Source organism: Bombus bifarius, unplaced genomic scaffold, assembly GCF_011952205.1.
Source record: "Bombus bifarius isolate JDL3187 unplaced genomic scaffold, Bbif_JDL3187 scf7180000010271, whole genome shotgun sequence".
Lineage (NCBI taxonomy): Eukaryota > Metazoa > Arthropoda > Insecta > Hymenoptera > Apidae > Bombus > Bombus bifarius.
Window position 1 is genome coordinate 3,465,149 of NW_022885586.1, and position 22,787 is coordinate 3,487,935.

The following is a 22,787-nucleotide window of genomic DNA, read 5'->3' on the forward strand; positions in this document are numbered from 1 at the left end:
TGATCTTTGTTTAGATCATTGGTGGATGAGATGCTGAATAAACGATCAGGCGATTCTGATCGTTTGCTTTAAATTCGCCTATTTGCTTCGTAAATGCAATTCACATTGAATTAACAATTTCCTTTTACAAAGTATTTCGTTTTACAAGTATTACGTTTACAAATATCCTGGAGGGATCATAGATGCGATGCAAAAGTGATTTCAAATTATTCTCGAGTTAAAGAATTTGCGTAGAACGTTTCAACGTACGAGTATAATATTTTTATTTAACATGTTCAACAGTTGCATATATGTAGAATAGAACAAAAATTGCATCTCTTCTCACAGGATACAGCAGCGCCATTCGTTGGGTGAACTTTCGTGTAGGTGTTTAGCTCTTTCCTCGTCGTTCCAGTCAAACGTTATTGTTTCCATCTTCGTTGGTCGTATTGATCCGAGATGTCCTGATGTTCCACAGGGCGGTCGATCCTGCTCCATTTATTCGTTCCCTAGGTGGCCCATGAATAATGCCTGTATATGCAGTAGCAAAGAGAGTGTTTTTCGCTAAAGTAAAAGGTGTTATTTTATTTCTCAAAGTGACATTATTTTTATTTCGTCATTGTTCTTTCGTTTTACAATTGAAGCAATTGCAGCTCGAAAGTAAAACACAACACAGCTCGAATATGCATTTCTCTCCCTCGAGAAAATTCAAATTTTATGTGATTCACGTTCATGTTTCTAGATCATGGTTCAACTACTTTTGACACGCACATGTTCCGGAAGACTTCCCGTAAATATACCCTTAAGTACACAACCACCTGTCTGTGGAAATGCCAAAGTACATGTATATGTAATTTACGTTGCATGTGTAAGGGCTATTTATAACATGCAACGACGAGATTTATATGTTCTGCATTTTTCCCTTTATAGAGAGTATAAAATCAAGATTGAAAAAGGTTGGATAAACGAGATTTAACTACGTAGACGAATATGTTGTAGCCGCCCTTGATTAAGTAATCAGTTTTATTTTCGACTTTTTATCAGATTAAGGCGGTTTGATTATTTGCTCGTATTCGCATAAATTAAAGTATAAGGTTCGTTAAAATATTTTCGCCGGATGGAAATGTTGTTCGCTGCTTAAGTGTCGCGTGCTATTAGACGTGATAGGTTCTGAACTTCCAAGAAACTTTATCCACGATGGTTAAAGTTTGTATCACGCACGGCTTTCTAATTACTATAAGTTCGTCCCAAGTTCTTTACAAATGAATTAGAATTTCCAGACGGTCCGCGATTTTTATTTTTTAATTCTGCAACGTCTTTCTTCATCTTTTCTTCTCTTTCTTTCCCTCCAAGTCAAATGTATATTTTTCAATGGCGCGCGGTGAGGATGGAAAGAAAACACTGTTACCTCGTATAAAAATGAGTTTAATAAATAACAGCTAACAACGAAATAAATAAGGCTCGCAGTTCGTAACTGTATACATATAGTACGTGTAATACGTACTCACGTATATATACATGGTACACACACGTTTAACGTTTGATGTACATAAATACGCGGTGATTTTTCGGATACTGATCAAAATTTCACGAAATAGTTGCCACTAAATATCGATCCTGATACTATTTCAAAATTTAAATAATCGAAAATCAACGAAATAACTTATCGATTCTACTAAGTACTTGTTAAGGAAATTGGGATATTTGAGCGATAGAAATTATTTAAAGTTGGAAATAGTATACGAAACGCGTCCGTGTCCGTTTCATCCTTTTAGTCCCTTAATCGATATTCTTCAATCTATTCCGAAGGAAATAAATTAATCTTCCTTTGTACATTTATACAAGTGGCACGAAATCATCAGTGCCTGTCACCTTGTCCAAAAAATAAACTATTTGCTGGCTTTCAGACGCCGGTGATACTGTGTAGCCAGGGTTTAAAGTAAGTTGTTCTCATGTAGACACCTGGAAGATATGGTGCAGCACATGTTATTCCATGGGATACCGTCCCTACCAAAAACCATCTTCCGTCTGGTCGTTGCATCACCAGTGGACCACCACTGTCACCCTGTGAAATAATCAAATGGAGATAATATTAAAATATCGTTTTCTTTCTTTTATTCATAAAGGAACAAACAAAGACTAAAACAGGGCGAATTCATTTTATGATACAGTGAAAAGGAAACTACGGTTATGCAAAATAGGGGAAGGGATGCAAAATACTTTTACAAACACAACCGGAAACGTATAATGCGTATCTGGACAATTTAGTAAATTTATAACAACGGTATATGAATGTTACTAAAATGTATAAATTAATTAAACCAACAGCAAGAGCAATATTTCTCATCTTCTTGCAGAATCGACGCAGAATAAAGTTAAATTACTCGTTTACAAGATGATAATCGAATAGTATTGCTATATTCCTATATTTCGCAGGAATATTTTATACGAATTCTATGCATCTTTGCACATTTGAATTTCCCATAAATGCACAAACATTCGTAGTATAGTAAGAAATTAGTAACAAGCTACTTATATAGTTTAATGGGTTCTAATGAGAAGTTACGTCGTTTTGAAGATACCTCGCAAGAGTCTTTTTGTCCGTTAGCATATCCGGCGCAGAGGAAGCTGTCGAGAATCAGCTTGGAGTGTCCACCTGTCTGGAACATTTCTTGACAGACAGAATTCTTGATTATGGGCACTTGGACCTCTTGTAGAACAGATGGTACACCGCCATCTGTAAAGTCAGATTATTTATAAGTATGCTATTCATAAATACGTTAAGTAAAATATAGCACAAGTAGAAACTATACTAACTGTACTTCAATCGCCCCCAGCCAGTGACAGTGGCCATTCTACTCGTGAAATCTATACCATCTTCGGGCATACAAATTGGGACGATGTGAACATCAAATTGTATCGGTGTTTCCAATTCCAGGAGGGCTAAGTCACTCTCGAACGTCGTTGGATTATAGCCTCTATTGACGATTACTCGTCGAACGTTCCTTGTTACGCTCCGTTTTGCTTCCAATTCGCCGGATAGATCGAATTCTCCAAAAACGGCTACCAATGTCGCTAAGAATCTGTAAAACGTTTGTCAATACAAATTTGATACATCTTTGCATATTACGTGCTTTAACCAATTTTAACCAATTCACGCCGTTGACTATAAGTAGAAAGTACCAGGACATTTCATATTACGTTAAAAAAGAATTAGTATTTTATGTTTTTATTGTAAGGCTGAAATAATAGATTTAATGAAATATTGAATAAAAATTTAATAAAATAATTAATAAATAGATCTAAATAAAAATCAGCAAGCGTTTTAATAATATGAAATATGGCCACTAGTGTATGGACAATATGGAAAGAATATACCAGATAATATTCTAATCAAATATAAATGAAAAAATATGCTATGGAAAATATTGCACATACCCTGGTTGACAATGAGCTGCAGTGATGACGTATTTGTCCGTGATCAGTACACCACCGCACTTATTCTTCGTGAAGAGACCCAACCAAGTGGCTTCTCGGACTAAAACTTGCCATGGCCATTCGCCAAAAGTCGCTGCTTTACCACCGACGATTCTTCCAGATTTAACCAAAGGTCTTATACCACATTCTGTAGAAAAATAACAACATTTAGTGAAAGGTAGCAATAAAATTTATACGGTAAAATTTTTGCTCGATTGCGCCGATACATCATGAAATTTGAAATATAGCTTATTATAACAATTAAGTAAACAGCACTCACGAGAACGAAAATCATTCGAGGACGTAATCTGCGGACTCGCAGTGATTTCGTCTGCACTAGAAGTACTAGTTTCCTCTTCTTCCGCCACTATCAGCTCCGTGCTTGTAGCCAGCGTTGTAGTAGGTTTTCTAGTTGGTCTAGTACGTTTCGTTGTAACCTGGGGTTTCTTCGTGGTTGCAGCAGACCCACTAGTTGGTTTCGGTCTCGTCGTTGCCGGTTTCGAAGGACGAACTGGTTTCTCCGATACCGATGGTTTTACAGTTGTCGGACGATTGATCGGTCTCTTCGTGGTCGTTGGTTTCTTCGTCGTAACGTACGAAGGTTTCGTCGTTGTTGAGGGTTTTCGCGCGGGTTTTCGCGTCGTGGTAGTTGGTCTCTTTGTTACAGTGGATGGTTGATTGGATGTTGCAACCGATGTCCCGTTAACGCGGTTGTATACGATATCTTTGAGATCCTGAATAAGATTACACGAGATTAGTCTTAGCCGTTAGATTAACCCTCGTCTCACGAAGGCTGAATTGTTGTCGCGAGCACTGAGTATTCCATGTTATAGCAATGAGTTGAGTCAACGAGCTTTTTATCCCTATTAAAGTAGAATTATTCATATAGTTTAACTTGTTAGCCGAGGAGGCCGACTTAGCTTGTCACTTAGATTCCTAATCTCTCGATATAATTTTTTTTTTTTATAGATGTATTATTATCCAAAAATAATCTCCTTCGATATAAATAGACGTATATAAATAGCATCAAAGGTATCATTTTCATCAAAAATAAGTTTCATATTTACATTTGGAAAAACTAAAATTCATTCAACTGGAATTAATTTGTACGATTTCTATAACTAGAGAAGTTGTTGATTAATAATACATAAATATAGAAAATAATAGACGAGATATTTGCACGAATCATAATTGGACCAATCTTCGTAAAAGCAATAAATAGACCATAAAAGTAAATGTAAAAGTAATACCTGAAAGTTGCCTTGTAGAGACTGTACGATCTTGTTCACGAATGTGTCGACTTTATTCGTAAGAATATCATCTTCGATGAAGGTGGGTGTTGGAATATCATTCTCACTTATCATCTCGATATCTGGATAACCGGTGTTATTAAAAGTTTCAACGATGGTTGGCTTTTCTTGTTGCGAAATTGGTGTTGATATATTAAGATTCGGATTTCTGACAGGTGGGAAATTGATTAGGTCATCCGGAGCAGCCGTTTCTTCGTCGCAGTGTGGTAGAGCAGTCGTTGCTTTGAAGTCCATCATCGTTGAAGTGGTAGGATCTTTGAAGACTACAGTGTTGACAGGTGTTAAATCGTCGTCTGGGAAAACCAACGGAGGACTAGATGGTCTCAAATGGAAACTCGGCTTGCTCGACCATGAAGAAAGGGTAGTCCAAATTGTAGGTCTCTTTGTTGGCAACTTCTCGGAATTTGACTCTAATTCAGTCTCAGTGACGACAGATTCTGTGCTATAGCTACTGTTCATCATTGGCTTAGACGTAGTCCCGTCTTTCACGTTGACGCTGAAGAAACTCGTCGAAACCACGTTATTGGTAGCAACATTGGAAATCACTGTACTGATATTGTGAGTTATGGTTGTCGAGACGCTTGGTTTCCTCGTGGTAAGCGGACTTGGTCTCGTCGATCCGATTGTAGGCTTAAAAACTGTCGTACTAGGACCAACAGTTTCGCTCACTGGTCTCCTTGTAACCGCTTTCTGGGTAGTATCAGTAGTGAATTCTGTACCAAGGGGTCCTAGGACAATCACAGTCGGCGCAGGGGGATTCGTCGTTGTCGCTTTCGTGGAATAATCCGAAGTACCGATATTAGCAAGAGTCGATTGACTCGATGGTCTCGACGAATGCGAATTGGAAGTCGAATACAAAGCGAAGGTCGTGTCTGTAGGAACTGTCTCGTAGCTGTAATAATTCGATGTCTGTACTGGTTTATAAAAGGTGTACGGGAAAGTTTGAGCGGTAGTTGGAACGGTAGGAGCTTTCGTGGAGATTCGAACCAACGATGGTTTCGAAGTTTCGTCGATACTGACCCATTTATTAATGGATGAGTTGGGGGTTTGAATCGTGGTTCCCGAACCTGGTTTCGTTTCGTTCAGAATGGAAATTATATGATTAATCGCTAGCTCTTCCTTATCTACTATGTCGTCCTTTTTGTTGCCGGACGGTGCGTCATAGGTAATTGTTGGCACTTTTACTAGTTCATCCTTTTTGTCGCTTAAAGTAGTCATCGGCGTGGTCGTTCTCCTGTTCGTAAACTCGGTAGCCTCCACGTTCTTCGTCGACACTCTTTCTTCTATCGTGCTGATTTCTCCAAAGTTATCGATCGCAGTTGCTTGAGGGAGAGAAGTCGTCGTGAGTCTCTGTGTGCTGGCGTACATTTGGGTAACCACCGGCAATCTCGTTATCGACGGCGTGCTGAGTTTTTGATCTGCCGAGGTAGAAGACATCGCGTCATGCATCGAAGACGCTGATTGATCCGAAAATTTCATCCACTGTGTCGTCGAAGTACTTTGGTATGTGGTGTCGTGCAGAGGCCTCTTAATTTCCGTAGTCGACACACTTTCAGTCACTTTCGGCTTCTGAGTGCTGTTCAAAGTTTCAGTCACTTTCTTCTTCTCGGCACTGGATTCCACATTAGGCTTGAACAAATCATCGGGATTATTTGTCTCGTTCAGCATGGTTCCGTTTTCGTTTAACAGTATCGTATCGGGCGAAGTGTGATTATTCTGACCCAGTCCTTGCGAAAACAAAGCTGGAAGTTGGTCAACCGGATCCGCTATCTGAAGTATTTGATCCGGACTCAGCAAAGTGGTAACCGGATTAATGGCGGAGTTGTCCTGGTGATTCTGAACGTTGTTGTTCGAGTCGGAGTGACTCAACAATCCTGGCAGACTCAGATCGTCTAAAACGTTCTGTTGACCCAACAGAGCTGGAAAATCTTCCTCTAAGTGACTTATGTCTGGTTGAGCAGGTACTTGCGGTTTTTCCGCATTTTCAACGCTGTCGTGCATCTGCGAACTTTCAGACGATGGTTTCGTGGTCGTCGAAGGCGCTTCGAACGTTGAAATTTTAGTGTACGTTGTTCCTCCGTTGTTCGCTTGATTGGACGCGTTAGGTGGATCAGTTTTGACGGTATTATCCTGGGACATAGTCATTCCAAGCGGCGTACCGTCTGAATTTAACAAGATCGGAATATCCGGAACGTGATCGATCTCGTGTACGTTGAATATTTCATCGGGGCTCGGAACGTTTTCGACGTTGCTGCCAAGCGAATTTTTCGGTGGCAGTTGACAACATGCACCAAAAAGGAACCCGTCCACACACGCGCCGACCACTTGCCCATTTCGACGCGAGCATTCGTAATTGAACATGCATATCGCGGGTTCATTCGACTTTACTCGGGATGGTATCGTTGGCTGGCACGCTTTTGGTACTATTCTATATCCGCCGAACAGTCTTCTGCCTGTAAAAGTAAATCGTCGTGCAAAATATCTTTTCGAGTATTGACGTTCTACGAATTCTTGAACGCCCGTTTGATCCAGTTACGATAGCGGTTCGCGAAACAAGGCGAACTTTTATTATTCCAATCAGGGCGTACTACTGTAATTAGCGACGAGTCTGCAACGGTTCACGATAAACGAGTTGAAAACGAAACTAACTGGACTGGTTTGGTATTCGGCGCTGTTAAGATGGTGCGAACAAATATGCAGAAACATTCGTCCTAAATTCTGTCTTTGATTTTTCAGAGAAAGCGGTCATTTATCCGCGGCCTACGACTTGGTAAATTTATTACGTCGATTTTTGAATTTGGGCCAATGTGTCTGATAGTATAGTATACTAATAATTCGTGGAAATTCGTTGATACGAAAATGCCAATTCCAAAGACAGAGAGTACAGCGTTAAACGTTTCGTTATGTCTTTATACTCATAAAAATCGGCATTTAGCGTGATCGGTTATGCTCAGGTGACCAAGCCATACACGAGCAAGCATGTAGGCTTTGCACGTGCCTTCTTACGTGTCTGCATACTACCAATATAATGACCTACTAACGTGAATCGTCCGTAGACGAGGATCACCAGGATCCTTCCGGCGTTCCAGATTTTTGTTGAATTTTTCACGGACTTTCGTTTTGTGTCCAACTATGTCACGAACAACGTGAATTCAGGTACGTTACAAATTCATATTTCAACAATCAGTTTGATTTATAAAGAATTACAGGCTGTTAAAAATTATTTACTCGAGAAATTTTTGCACACAATTCCTAATTAAAGAACAAAGCGCTAGGCAACAAAACCCGTTATTTTCAACGCACAAAAAGACGAAACGCTCTTTCTTTGGAATACGATAAACTCGACCTTTGGAATTTTTATCAGATACATCGTGCTCTAATAACATTTTGTTCCACTTACTTTCGACGAACGTAATTACAAATTTTACTAATTAAATGAACGCGTTGCCACCCTTCTAGAGTATATAGATACGTTGCCGTATCGATTGTGCAATACGTTGGTTAATCTATTATTACGCAGCGCAAACAGGGTAATAAGACTGTTGCGTGATATTTAATTAGCGATTGGTTTTGGAAAATGGAACTGCGAAAATGGTAAAGATCGTATTTAGGGCGAGTGTCCTTGTTGATTAATAAACCCTGAAACTATTCTTCGTCAGGGAAATCGATCAAAATTGTTTCCGCTTCGTAGAACCTGTCTTCGCTTAACTATTTCGTATTCAATTGGTTTGTCGAAGTAGTTGGGGCGTTATGGATTTAATATGAAACGACGTATCTGTGACCATCGGAAGATTGCTTTAATTATTCAATATAAATGCTTCGTATGCGTGTGACACTTTGTAGGGATATTCGAAATTTCTGTCGTCTATTGAGAACGCGCGAACATGCATTTAGAATGAGATACGCGCACGTATAAATACGCGACTCGTGGAATTCGCGACTTTCGAAAGGAAGTGAGATGTAAGTGGAATTTGGTGTCAATGTTGGTACGTGTGCGATTGTTTGAAAAGTAACGCGCCTATGTGCATAAGGGTATATGTATAAATAGACAGCGGGTATTGAAACTCGAAACTTCAGCGATTCGTATGTAATTGATAATGACTGCAATTGAAAAACTGTGAAATTATTCTCGGTGAAATGTACGCGTGGGAAGATACGTTTGTTTCACCATGCAGACGCAATCAACGCAGAGATAATTACAACGTGGTAGACAGTCCACGTGTGAGACATGACGTTATCGGTTAAAATACTTCAACGAATGCGCGCGAGTATGCAACGAACCGAGATTGACACTGAATTATAGGATTCCGCGCGAGTGGAACTTTTCATCGACCTCTGACATTTTCATCGGTTTACAATGAAGAGAAGCGTACCATGGAAAAATATTCTGTCTATATGTATTATCCCATAATCGAGGAGCATTCTGGTAAAAGAACCCGTAAGATAAAACGGTGGATCGAGTAAATTGCATTGGAATTGCATTCTAGTTCCAGTTTTTTAATATTAATAGACCGCAGGCTTCTACGCATTTGTGGGAAATATGCATAGAATGCACATAATACGCAAAAATATATAAAATATTCAAAATATAATACTCGTTAAAATATTTAGCAGATTATATTCATAGAATTATGAAACTTTGCATAAATATCTTCAGCCTAGATATTTTAGCTACGTTTGAATTAATAATTATTAGACCGCGGATTTTCATGCATTTATGGGAAATTTCAAGGTGTTAAAGTGCATATAATATGTAAAAGTATATGAAATAATACTTAATAGAATAGACAGTTTCCTATGTAAGTTGTATCTTTTTAATTATATTCGTAGAATTATCAATTTTTGCATAAATATCTGCTGTCCGGATATTAGCTACGTTTGAATTAATAATTATTGCAACACGGATTTTCATGTGATATTTATAGGCAATTTCAAGGTGCTAAAATGTATAGAACGTAAGTAATATGCAAAAATAATATGGAATTTAGTACGGAAAATGTATTCTTAGTTTCCACTCCTTTAATAGTAAATATTAAGATGTTTCATAAATGCATAGATATATCTACACAGTCTAATAATTACAGAGGTTCTGAAAAATTTATTTTCTTCTTTGTATATTTACGAAATAAAGAAAACTTTTATAATTCAACTATTTGACTAGAAAATAGGCTCGGTGTATGTACATCAACGCTTATCATAGGTCTACGATGTATAGTCCCTTTTTCAGAAAACTCCCTAATTTTCATTCTGGATAATCCACTGCACAATTTCTGACGAATAATTAAGGTCGAAGATTCTAATGCAACAATTACACTTTTCAACGTGAAAGGCAACTCACGTTTACGGGAAGCTTTCCATAGTTAAAAATAAAATCGCAATCATCGTATTCACTTATCGCAATCCATTAATTCTTGATCTATGTTTAGTCGCTCGTTATATAATTTAATTGTTACCTGTGGCTTGGGGCACGTAAGAACGTGAAATAACGGACATCGAAGAAAGGATGACGAGTAATAAATGGATATTCTTCCCGACAGCCATCTGTAACGAAAATTTAGATCGTTTTGTTAGAAGAAGTTATTCGTACGAGTAATCTCAAAATTATTTAAACAACGATTACACTTTGCAGAAACGAGATGTACATATACAGTGGAGCTTCCTTTATCTTATCCGAACTAATAGGCAGAAAAAACTATTTGGATAACAGAATTTACGGATAATAGAGCAATCACTTTTCTAATATGAAAGCTCGCTTATTGAAACACAGATTAAAATCAAATGATTCTTCAAATATTTATTCTCCAAATATTTGGAGATCCTATATCTTGCTAGCTACTAAATTATGATTTTTTCAACACAAGTAATGTTTTGTACTTCAAACAAATATTATCGCTTTTGTTTGCTGTTTCTATTTGTATAAAGTCGTCAATATTATCGTCTTTATCGCAATGAAATTATCTGATAACACCAGTATGTTTAAGGTTTTTCTAGTATTACCAGTAGTTGAGGGATCTACATGCTTCAGATCAGATACTTTCATCATGTACATTCATCATTGTACATACATCATGAACATCATGTATTTTTGCCAATTCTGTTACACTTACACTATTTTCGTATTTCCCGTTATGTCGTATTTTGTTTTTTATAGTTAAAACTATTAGTTTCACACTAAATTTTTATGATGAGAATTCACTGGATCGAATACAGGAAAGAATACATTGTATACGAACACTAGCAAAGTATGTACATATATGAAACGGAAAGAGTCATCCGTTACTGGGAAATGTCATGTTGGGATAATAGAACGTTCGGATGTTAAGAGTATTCGGATATGGGAGGTTCTACTCTATATTAATCGTCATTTCAAATCTACTTACACACATTGTAGATATGTATACTGCCTTTTGTAACGGTACAAGAAATTAGTATCGTGAGTCGCAACAGCTACAAAATATAAACTAGTTTGTACTCCATCTTAATTTGCAAGTTATTCCTTTACAACTTGTTCTCGTGAAATATACTCCAAATATTCAAAGAGAATCTACTATGCATAAAATATTTCATCACTCTACCGTATATATACTCTCTTCGTGCATCTATTCAAAGGGAATTTAAAGATGCAAAACTGGAATGTAAATAATACATATAAAATAAAAAATAGAATGCGTATTACATGGAGGAATACATTGAATATCTCAAGTAGAGTAATTTCTCATAACTTTAGTGGATGAGACGAATCTTTATTTAGATTCTACTTCTTTGTCTTCATTCACAAAGATACAAATTGGCATGAAAATTTAAAATTATTCGCCGCGAAAGTGCTTGAAATCTTCTACAGAGAAACATAATATCTTTACTTACTGTTTAGAGAGGTAAATAAATTTACCAGGTAGTTGTATATCTTAAATTCTTACTAAAAAGAGAAACAAGATCATCTTTTTTAACGAGTCAATTAAAAGAGCAGATCCTAGGACAGCGATAAAAGGTAACGAAGAGGTTCGCAGAAATGATGAGAATCCACGGTGCTTCATCGCAGCGTCTTGCTTTTTCTCATCTGACGATACTTTCCGATATTTACACGCTCACGTGCGTGTCTCGAAGGTGAACACACACGGTATCCCTTCGTGTCCCGAAATCCCGTTACACAGTCGGTTCAGAGGCATTCTACGTATCACGGCTGCGTAATGCTAAACAGAGAAGCGAGAACGACGACGACGAAGAAGAGCAAAGAAAATACAAGGGGCAGCAGACCATTGCTCGTGATCTTGCGTTGATGCGCGGTGAGGAAAGGGGCCGTGAGAAAGACGAAGAGAGCGAAGAAGCTGATTGCTCGAACGTTGCTTCACCAAGCCACCGGTAACCTAGTTACCAATTCCCCCTCACTGTCCTATTCTTCGCCGTTCCTCTGACCTTCTTAACAACCATAAATTCGATCTTGTGCGTCGTAATAGCGAATTAATTTTTCATTGACAAGACGGTGCTGCGACGATAGCTTCTTCAAAGATAAACAGATTTCTCGTTTCACTGTAGGAAACTGCGTGACGTTCATGGACGTATTTCAAACGGTTTCATAAATGGTCGAGGTAGTTAAATGCTTAACAGTCGACTTTTCTTTCGCGTGTTCCATGCTAATGTGAAATCTGTTGTTAAAAATAGCAGAAACGGTGGAGTGGAAGAATGGAGGAAGATACCGGTATTACAAATTATTGATTCTTTGTGGTATCCACTGACTTTTCTTTCTTTTGTCGCTGAGTGTCATTACTTGCACGCGATGCTAGGCTATGCGCGGGAACCGCGTCGATTCATTGGAAATTCGTTTTCTATTGGTCGATTGACGATTCACGAATGTCACGCAGAATGCGTCAGAAATGTATTCTCTTATATTCTCTGTTGACGTTTGGTGTTGTAAATGTGGATCTGCTAAACCTATGCGAATGCTATTAAATGCAACGTTCCGATTCCACGGTCACAGAGAAAGTATTATGTTGACCCGGCGAAATCGATTACATCGTCTTCGTTAGCTATTGCGGATGATTATACGTTACACGGCGTTCTCGTGGCGAGAACATTTCACGCTGATAACGTGACAATAGTTCCCTTTCGTTCGTCGTTTATTCACGTGCTATGCAAGCATGCTATACGCGCGTAAATACGCGGAAGTCACTTTCCTTCGAACCGTCCCGTTTCTCGGTCTTCAATTTCAAGTAGTTTCGATCGCGACAAAAACAGGCCGGTAGCAAAGGACGATAATTATCCTTAATTATCTTTTCATTCCTGTAGAATAGTTAACAGTTACTACACAGACAGAATCACTGCTAAAGATGCGGCGATAGCTTTTTAACGAGACTGCTACTTGCTTCTGTTCGCAAACAGTTGCACGGTGATCTCTAATTGATCGGTTGTTCCATTGACGGTTATTCCATTCGTTGTTAATGGATTGCAAAGTGTAATAAAGCGAAAGACTGTACCAATAAATTAAAATTGAATTTCGATTAATGGAAAAACCTACAAGTACAAACATTGTGTTTTCTCCGGAAAAGATACGAACAACTCACAGTTTATTATACAAAGCGAAGGAAAAATCCTGTTCGTCCAACGTACAATGTCGAGGATAATATCTTACGTTGACTTGTTCTTGAAAGAACGTCAACCATCTTGCCTGGACGCATACGAAGAGAGGGCACACTGTATGCAGTATGCGCATGAAGATCCGGACACAGTCACGATCTTGAGCTCCTCGTAGCTTGCGCAGGATAAGAGTCAAAGAGTAGACTCGAGTGCCTCGAAAATTCTTCGGCGTTCATTGGCCGTTCATCGGTATATGGGTAAAGGCTTGTACAAGTGCATGAACACGGGTATGCATGGGATTCTGCGCACACCTGTACACGTAAACCCGAGAGAAAGCTCAGTTCGATTCTACTTCATTATTGGATCTGGGTGACCCGATTGGCTTGCCTTCGTCGATCAACCGAGAGATGCTTCCTCGTCATCGTCATCGTCATCGTCATCGTAATCGTCATCGTCATCGTCACCGTCCATTCTTTCTTCACTTGCAATCGGATCGTGTAGATCTGGTCGCGATAGTTCACCCATTTCGGTAGATCACATTGACATAGCCACGTAATGTCCTTGTGTCTATCGTATCTAGTTCTGCTATCGTTTATGGAACTGTGCTGACGTTTTCGTCAATTAAACGCGCAGGTGGTGCTCCTAGAAATTGTTTCCACACTGTGACGATGCAATTACGGTAGAGACTGATCGATCAGCTTAGCCCATTAATCCATTAAGGACCAACGTTACGTTAATGGCGTATTAAATTTGCAATTCTATTTTCAGTCACCTTACGTTATCAAATTCTGCTTTTTTACTTCTTTGTGACTATCCAAGGAAATTTCAAGAATTCGCTTAATATTTTCTTTATCATCATTTCTCCCACGTAGATTTTGCAGTTTTATGAGATCTAAAGAAACCGACGTATTTATAACATTGTGTCAAGGGAACGCTGGAGAAAGCAATACGATGGATAATCGAAACAAATAAACAACAGGAAGCTCATCAAAAATACAAGAGATGCGTAATGATATTTAGAAACGTACTCTGCTTTCACTTAAGCACCTCGAATACTTCGTACTTGATCATTCGTGCAAAACCGATCATCGCCTCCGCTCGGTTCAAGTCGAATAACTCGAACGATGGTCCGAAGCATATCATCTCTCTCCCTAAGAATTGTAGAAAGTGATAGTTTACCCGTATCCCATATCGAAATAGCGTGTAGTCGAAGAAACGTTCGTCGGTGAAGGAACGATAAAGAGTCAATGGCGATAGCGTAGTAAATTGGAACAGAAGGAAATGTTCGATGAGAGCACTTTCTATAGTTGCTATGTACGTGCCGAAATAATGATGTTACTTTGAATAACTCGAAAGGGACAGTGCGTCGTCTGCATTTTAAGAGGCTCGAAAAGTGGTCCCGGTATGTAGGGCGACAAAAGCAACGCGAACAGCCACTTAACCCAGCTAATCTACGCTAGTCACGCTGACAGAAAACGATTATTACGAAGATGTGACGATAATTACAGGGAAAATAATATAAGCGCGCGTCATATTATATTACACGTAACTTGTCACGAGCCTATGTTTTTGCTCTACTATTTTGCATTGTCTTTGCAATTTAGATTTCTAGATCGCGCGTAACGTACGTGTAACATCTCGAAAACGTATTGTTATTTAAGAGGCTGCTTCTTATCGATGGGAAACATCTTTATTGTCCCTAATAGTAATCCGCTGGATTCGTCGATCTGTTGAAATGGAGCGATAGGAAGAGTCGCGAATAAGCGTTAAACGCACAAATCAACGAATAGGATTGGAAAGAGTGACACGAGTCGTCTGCGTGCTGACAACCGTTACCAACTTACCACTACCTGCTGCTGTGGCATACCTAACTTACAAGTTAGGTGCACACACGAACCGGCGCGCGTGTACTACTCGTAGCAGGTCGTAGCAGCTCGTAGCAATGTGTCAGACGCCACTCGGGGTCAATGCGAGAAATTTTATTCTCTCTGATCGAATCTCTTCGGTCGTGAACTGTCCAAGAATACAGAGTTTCGAAAACACTGGGATCGAACTTCATCGACAGGAAACTTGCAAGATAAAAAGAACCGGAACCAGTTTGTTCGATTGAGTTAAGAAAGAGGTGAATGAACGTCTAGCTTTATCTCGCATGTTAATGATCGAACACCGTTCATCTGTAGCCGAAATCTATTAACAGATCAACTATCTGTAAAATAGCTGGAACATTGACTTTCGATAGGAACGGGGTTAATGTCGTTTCCTGCGTGATCAATTTGGATGAAGAGCTTCATGGAATTTAAAGTAGTTAGACAAATTTGGCAATAGATACGTAATAGACGAAATTATCGACGACGTTTTTACAACCTTCTCATTCTTCTTACAAATAAATTATGTTACATTTACCTTATTTAATGCAATAATTTATATTACATTACATTAATTAGGCTCATTTGCAAGGACTAAAATCAAAATTTATCTGTGATTGATTTGTCTCTATTAATTCTTAATTATATTATTATTATATATATATGACCCTGTATGGAGGAATGGCCCTGTTAACGAGTTAAGTATAATCGCAGCAGGATTTGCGTTTGATGCTTACACGAAAACGTAATTATAAAAAGCAGACTACAATGTAATTACGTGTGACTCGGTTGTTACGTTTAATCACGAAAAATGGGACTTTAAGAAGGTGCAACGTGTAGGTAACGACGCGTGGACGAAATCACCGAGAATGGAGCATCAGGATGAAGAAGGCAAAGAGAGAAAAAGGGAATAAGGATGCGGTGAAGCAGCGGAGCATGCCAAATGATCTTCTATGTATATCGCCTCCTTTACTACGGGCCAAAGTCGGAAACCCAGCTTTCTCCTGCCTCCACGGTCAAGTTACCTTCTGTACGATCGTACTGATTCCTGATCACGTCCTGGTTCCGATAAACGATTCTACGATTCGAACTGGCCGATAATTTTTCATCCTCGCCACTATCAAACTTTCTACATTAATATTTATTGCATTGTTTCCATGCTATCAACATGTGGAGCCACGTCGAACGAAACGAAGTGTTACCGTACCCTGTCCACGTGAACCAAGATCAAGATAGCTCGATATATCTAAAGTAGACCTCGCACGTGTAATGATCGCTTAAACAAAATTAGCTACGTATTTTTCATTTACTTTTATAGCTTAGACTATAGTTAGAGTGGATGAGTTTTCAGACGAACACGTGAAAACAAGCAAGTACGCACCATTCAGATCAACTGCAGAGTCACATTGGTCAACTCTATACATTGAAAAACACAGATAAGCTTATTATCGTTATTATCGTTGCTGTCGTCTTGCGAAGAATGAACAATGGAAGTCATTTGTTTTTCAAGCATTGAATATTAATCTTGTACTTATGTAATGAAACGAAGAAATTAGCTTCTGAGAGATTCATATGCGTTATAGATGTTTCATGAGATTCATTCGTGAGAAGAACAGTTTGTGAGAACACGCATCCATTGTAACTATAGTCATGTTGTACAATTCGGTGTTGTATATAAAATACCGACAATTCTGATTTATAAGGAATACTTGCCATGTAACGTATAAACCGTGATACGTTCGTGGACTCGTTAAACCCGTCTCATAACGTAGCCTTAAATCCTCGTGAAACGTTTAGTCGGTCGTTCTCCGGAGGAAAACACGACCTTTCTCACGTCACACGAACGTCTTTCGTCAAGTTCACACGTTGTCACCCCAGTTCCTTTACGCGTCGCACTTGTTCACTGAACTTCCTCCACTTCCCTTTTCCTTGTCCGCGTATCTCGCCTTACAAATCATATACTAACTCAACTGTAGTCTCAACTTCAACAGCGTTAATAGGCAAATGTCCGCACGATTGATAACGAGGAGGATAACATGCACTGATCTAACGAGATACAGGTAAATTTGGTGGGCTATACACCGTCGACACCGATCGCGATATCGATGATAAAATCCTGCCGGCTGTCATCCGATATTCTAATCTGAAAAGCTCGGGCAGCGTTAGAACCGGGTCGACGGTCGATAGTCTGGGACACTGGGAGCTACAACCGGCGAACCTGTTCGATTGAACTTTTCACGCGATTCTAATGCCAATCTCTTCCACGCACCGTTCGTCCATCCGGTTAGTCAACTGGATGGTACCTGTCTGGTTGTTGTACCTCGTGCCACAGCATGTGCTGGAATCGCATGGCTAAGTCATAAGCGGCGCCTTCGAACAGGAATCGTGGTGGTGGTCGAAGAACGAACAGTGGTGGAGGTCGTTTATGGTGGAGGTAGCGTAGTCAGGAAGACGGATCGACGATCGGAAAAGTGGGGACCCTGTCTTCGAAGGCACAAACGACCAAGCATCATCGGGGAGAGAAAAAAGACAGACACCAGCTGGAGAAAGAGAACAAACCAGGAGAAACCAAAGTGGGCCAGTGACCAGGTCACGTGGAGAAGAACGAGGCCCAACGCGCACGACAGCGACACACTGTCCTACTCATCAGGATCGCCGTTGCTCTTGCTTCTATCTGTCCATTCAGGAAACGTATCGCGATGCATTCAACCTCCACTCACTTATCTGCTTGCTCATACGGAGACCAGACCGATCTAAAAGACTAGATACAGGGTTACACAGCGATTCATAAAGTATTTACAGATTGTCTATAATTCGATCGAAATTCCATTATGATCGAAGAATTCTCTATTCTTTTGTCGCAATTGTAATCCGATAGCCTGTTAAATTTGAATTGAGGATACATTGCATCATTCAAGTTCAATCTATAATGAATGGCTGACAGTTCATAAAATCTATATAAACTTCCAGAATGTGGTTTGGAGCACGTATTCCAGTCGCTGTAAGATCTTATCATTGAATAGATATGCTTAATGTCGTTTAACTGGGTACATCCGCTGCACCAATTTTCATCCACCTTCCATATCTACAAATTGAGTATATGGATACCCGAGATAAGATAAAAAGTTGAAATTAGATTAGAGAATTTCATATATATTCGAAGTAATTTGAAAGTGTCCAAACGCTTCGTCGATATTAAACAAGAAAGGAAAAATGTACGCAACCTGACTGCGAATTCTCGAAGGGAACAAGTGATATTTTTGAACATAAGGGATCACGATAGCATCGTTTAATTAAAACAACGGAGAGTTTTGGGAGATGATCTATCTTGAATTTTCCCCGTCTGCGATAAAAATACTTGTAAAGGGATTATTTATAAATGCAAAGTTTCGACGAGGGTGAAAAGGATGAAAAGTTTATTCGAACAAAAGAAGCTAACGCGACGCTAGAAAAGGATGATTGATCCTATAGTTAAATCTTGTCAGACAAGCCAGATTATATGGGTAGAAATTATGGGACAGAGCTAAATATAACCAAGTTCATATAGGAGAGTGTTTAAGTAACTGGCTCTTTTTGTTTAAGTGTTTATGGCAAACAGAAAATTTCTCTCGCGGGTCATTTGGCAAAAGGGAACGGACAGCATACTCGTTTCCTAGTTAATATAATTGATCAAAGCGTTATGGGAAAAGTAGTTTTGTAAGAGTTAACTGTACAACAACTTTCATCGGGGCCAACGAATTTCATCAACAAAATTGGCTTGAAGCTTCTTCCATTCGTTGTAACAAATTACTTCTGTGAATATTAAAACATCGTTTTTATATAAATATATAAATCTAATATTACAAATTCTCAATTTTCTGCTGTTTAAAAATTTCAGTTAGTTCAAAACGTCGAGGAGTCGTTTTTACATTGCACATGACACGCCGACGATTTTATCCATGGAACTGGAACAAAAGGAAAACTGACATCAAAAATAGAATAACAACACGATCGAGAATTTCAATTGATCGAATTTCACTTCATTTCGGAGTCAGATCATCAATCTATAATCTATGTCAACCGCATATGACGAATCGTATCACTCGCTATCTTAAAAATTTCTAATTATAACCTAAACGAATCAAGTAGCAAGTTCGTCCCCTTATTAACGTCTTGATCGTCGCAATAAGAAACATCGCTTAGACATAGAGGTACTGTGCGACGAAGGTGATAATTATCAGTTTCAACTGATAAACAAATGGCGTTGCTCCATTGAAACAAGCTCGGCTCATGGCATGGAACTGCCAATCAATATTCCACGCATAATTATGTAAAAATTTGTCTTAAGTTTCGAAGAACGAACGAGTATGTTAATTAAATGTATCTATTCGTGCCTTGTTGTCGGAATGGTCGTTATTTAGAGGATGCCGACATTTCCTGTTAACACGGTTGAAACGAAGTTTGCGTTCGAAATATCGCGATATATCGAAGACCCGAAATCTCTCACAGGGTCAACGTCGCAAAGTGTGTCAAACTTGGCCAAGTCACCTTTTACGGTACCTACGGCTCGCTTTGTGGCTAAGAATTCCGGATAATATTTCATCTAATATCTTCGTTTTGCCATTATAACGCAGAACGAGCGCTGATGCACAGTAGTAGATCTTTCGGAATAATTATACATTTCAAACGCGGCTACCACTGTACGTGTAACTTTAGAGAGTGGATAAAGTTCAATCCTTGATCGTGAACGTGACTCGTCCTAAGTAGGCCAGGACCTGTACCTTTCAGCGCACAATGTTTTCTTTGAGACCGATGTGGCATCTCATTTATTTAGAAATACTCCGACCGAGAGCATAATTGAGTGGCGAATACACTGCCGGATGAAATTACAGTTCGAAACGAACGAGCGTGGAAGCATTGTAAGATAGAAATTTATGAACAAAGTTGAGTGTATTTTTATGTCAGCTCTTACCAAGCATCAATGAGATACGAAGATACGTTGTACGTGTGCGCACTTGTTTATCTGTACAGTTAATTCTGCAGTGGTTGAATTGATTACGGAAAAGGAGCGATGAATCTTCACTATGGGAAATTAATCTTACAGACGACGCTAACAGTAGAGGATTTTTCTCATTTCCTTTTAGAACGTGACTCACCTTACAGGAACGTACGAATGTTTGACCGTGATCGTGACTTTCATCAAGTAGGTTAGAACTTGTCCGTCTTCTCTGTAAAATGGATTTTACACCTTCGTGAACTTACGCAGAATACCGTCTCTATTACGAGTTCTTCGTAACGATTAACAAATTTTCCTTAATTAACATCATTATACCAATTAACCGCTTGAGGCGCAACCGTTCGCCGAATAGAACGCTTCTATCATCTCGGGAAATCGCGGCAAGAAGTGAAAGATATAGCGATCTGTTACGTAAAATTAAGCATCAAAGGAGTTTGAATATGCGAATCAGATTAAGGACGAAGAAAGATTACAAATCTTCCATTCGTATATCTTTTTTCGTGAACAAACATTTATTTAAATACAACTTCGTGCTTATCGAGGACTCGATAACTTTTCAACTGTAAGAGCGTGAACCATTCTAATTTTCTATCCTTTTTAACGTATTCTCATTCTTATCTTTCATTATCGTAACAGATAACGAAATGTTTCTATGTATCGTACTGTTACGATACAATTTCATTGATCACTGCGGTACCTACTCTCAAGGAAAAGATCCCCAAAGCATTTAGGTCGTGACCCCATAACCATGGGAAGGCACCCGCGAGAAGGAATGGGGAGAAACAATCGATGGTCATGACCCAGGACACGCTTGACAAAACTAGGTCAGAATTTAGCTGCGTCTTTTCACGTTCCGCGCATCATTTTTCTTTACCGTTGCTCATACGAATTTACAAGGCTTATAAATATGCGGGCTAAACCTTTCTCCTTCATCCCCTCTTTTCATTCTCAATTTTTTTACAAACAAAACGAGTCGTAGATTTCACTTTTTCTCCTAATAACTGTACCGGTAAATATCGCGGCCTATCGATGTAATGGACTTTCTAAAATAAAACTGACCGCCAAAATTTTCTAACTTTCATACCCATTTTCGGAATTCTCACTTCTAAATTTGTTTCGAAATTTACCAATGAAATCACGATAGACGTATCTCGTTACAATGCTAATGAAATTTCAAGATGTTGCGTATAACGCGTAATATATTCATAGGGGGTGTTTGCAGACATCGGAATAATCTCGCGAATCGCAGTATCTCAATTGCGATAGTCACAAAAAGTATTAGAGTCCTCGATTCGAAAATACGCAAGCAAAATCCCAGTACAGCAAAACTACAATGGTCGTGTACTATGGCGCCGATAAAGTCTACGTGACGTCATTCTAGTCTACTAAGGTCAGACCATGACCCTGCCCGAGTACGATGGTGATTCGAACAAAATCTGTTGATCGATTAGGGCGCAGTAGCGCGCCAGGCGCCGACGCACCTCGTCCTCGACGTCGTATCGCTCGTTCTAGCCCGGATGAGATCCTTGCAGCGTACCACTTTTCTATACTCTGTTTGCATGTTTAATCGCAGTATCATACGAACGCAACCTGCTACTTTCATTTCGACAACCAAGACGAGGACTGTAAAAAATTAATCGAACACTACGAACGAACACGAGACGAATTTCGTATTTATTATGAGAAATCAGTTTTAGAATTCAGTATTCATATTCAGATTAGAATTGTCTTTATGTTTAGTTTTGGAGCCACCTGTCTTTTACGATATGGATAATAGAATATTATCTTTTAAAATTTTTCAAAGTATCAAATTTGTTCGACATAAAATATATACGTAACGTACTTATCATATCTTTATCGTGTGATCCTCGGCTACAATAATCGCATGATCAGATATTTCTAATTAAACCATCGAATCTTTCCACGTACTATACACAAGCTCACGAACATTTTCCACGAAGAACTTCTATTATCGTATCGTACGTATTATATTTCGCATAGATCGTAAAATACGTGAACCGTCAATTATCCATTATACTGATAAATCTGGATATTTCGTGGAATCATATTTAACATTTACATGCTTGAAATGATTATTCGTAATGTACGTCTTTTACTAACATTTCTTTCCAATCTCGTAATTGTAATCTGTATAGATTCTCAGATTTGTTTCAAACTGTATCGGTATGATCGTAATAATGACATAACAGCACTAATGAAACTGTAAAATATTTCGTATTAAACACGTAATACATTTTCGTATATTCGTAAAAGATATGTACAAGTGTTCGAAGACTTTCGCGAACTCGTCTTCGCCTTTTCGAGGACAAAAATATTGGCTAGGCAGGAATTTGCATGGTTTGTGTCACCATCGGTGGGTGAAGGCCGTCAATGGCTTCTTCTTGACTGCTACCCGCACGGTTTCGTGACTTCATAAGGAAAAGGCGGAGGTAGCTGGCTTTCTCCAAAGCCACTTAACCCGGTCCAGTAACATCCATCCATGAACCGTCACGTCTGTGACATTTTCGATTGCTTTGTATCAGCCACGGTGTAGAAAATCCCTTACGATTACGTTTTCATTGTAACACC

At 39.0% G+C, this 22,787-nt stretch overlaps 1 protein-coding gene across 2 annotated transcripts; it reads right to left on the bottom strand.

The window, feature by feature from the left end:
• Window positions 1-1,388: 1,388 nt before the first annotated feature.
• Window positions 1,389-10,949, bottom strand: LOC117216582 (serine protease filzig). 2 transcript variants are annotated; one of them, XM_033463388.1, is made up of 8 exons: window positions 10,874-10,949; window positions 10,220-10,307; window positions 4,707-7,219; window positions 3,737-4,190; window positions 3,418-3,604; window positions 2,797-3,062; window positions 2,562-2,716; window positions 1,883-2,044 (listed from the first exon to the last, which is right to left on the bottom strand). In XM_033463388.1, exons 2-8 carry the CDS (start codon window positions 10,305-10,307, stop codon window positions 1,883-1,885), a joined length of 3,825 nt encoding a protein of 1,274 aa, XP_033319279.1. In that variant the 5' UTR covers window positions 10,874-10,949. The 2 variants fall into 2 exon arrangements, with proteins under 2 accessions (XP_033319280.1, XP_033319279.1); XM_033463389.1 differs by lacking the exon at window positions 10,874-10,949 and having other exon boundaries at window positions 1,389-2,044.
• Between the last annotated feature and the right edge of the window lie 11,838 nt (window positions 10,950-22,787).

Excerpts from the sequence above, each read along its gene's own strand:
- LOC117216582 (XM_033463389.1), bottom strand. The coding sequence starts at position 10,307 with ATGGCTGTCGGGAAGAATATCCATTTATTACTCGTCATCCTTTCTTCG. Across the intron at positions 7,220-10,219 it reads TTACGTGCCCCAAGCCACAG|GCAGAAGACTGTTCGGCGGA; the intron begins GTAACAATTAAA and ends TTACTTTTACAG. Across the intron at positions 3,605-3,736 it reads CTCGAATGATTTTCGTTCTC|AATGTGGTATAAGACCTTTG; the intron begins GTGAGTGCTGTT and ends ATTTTTCTACAG.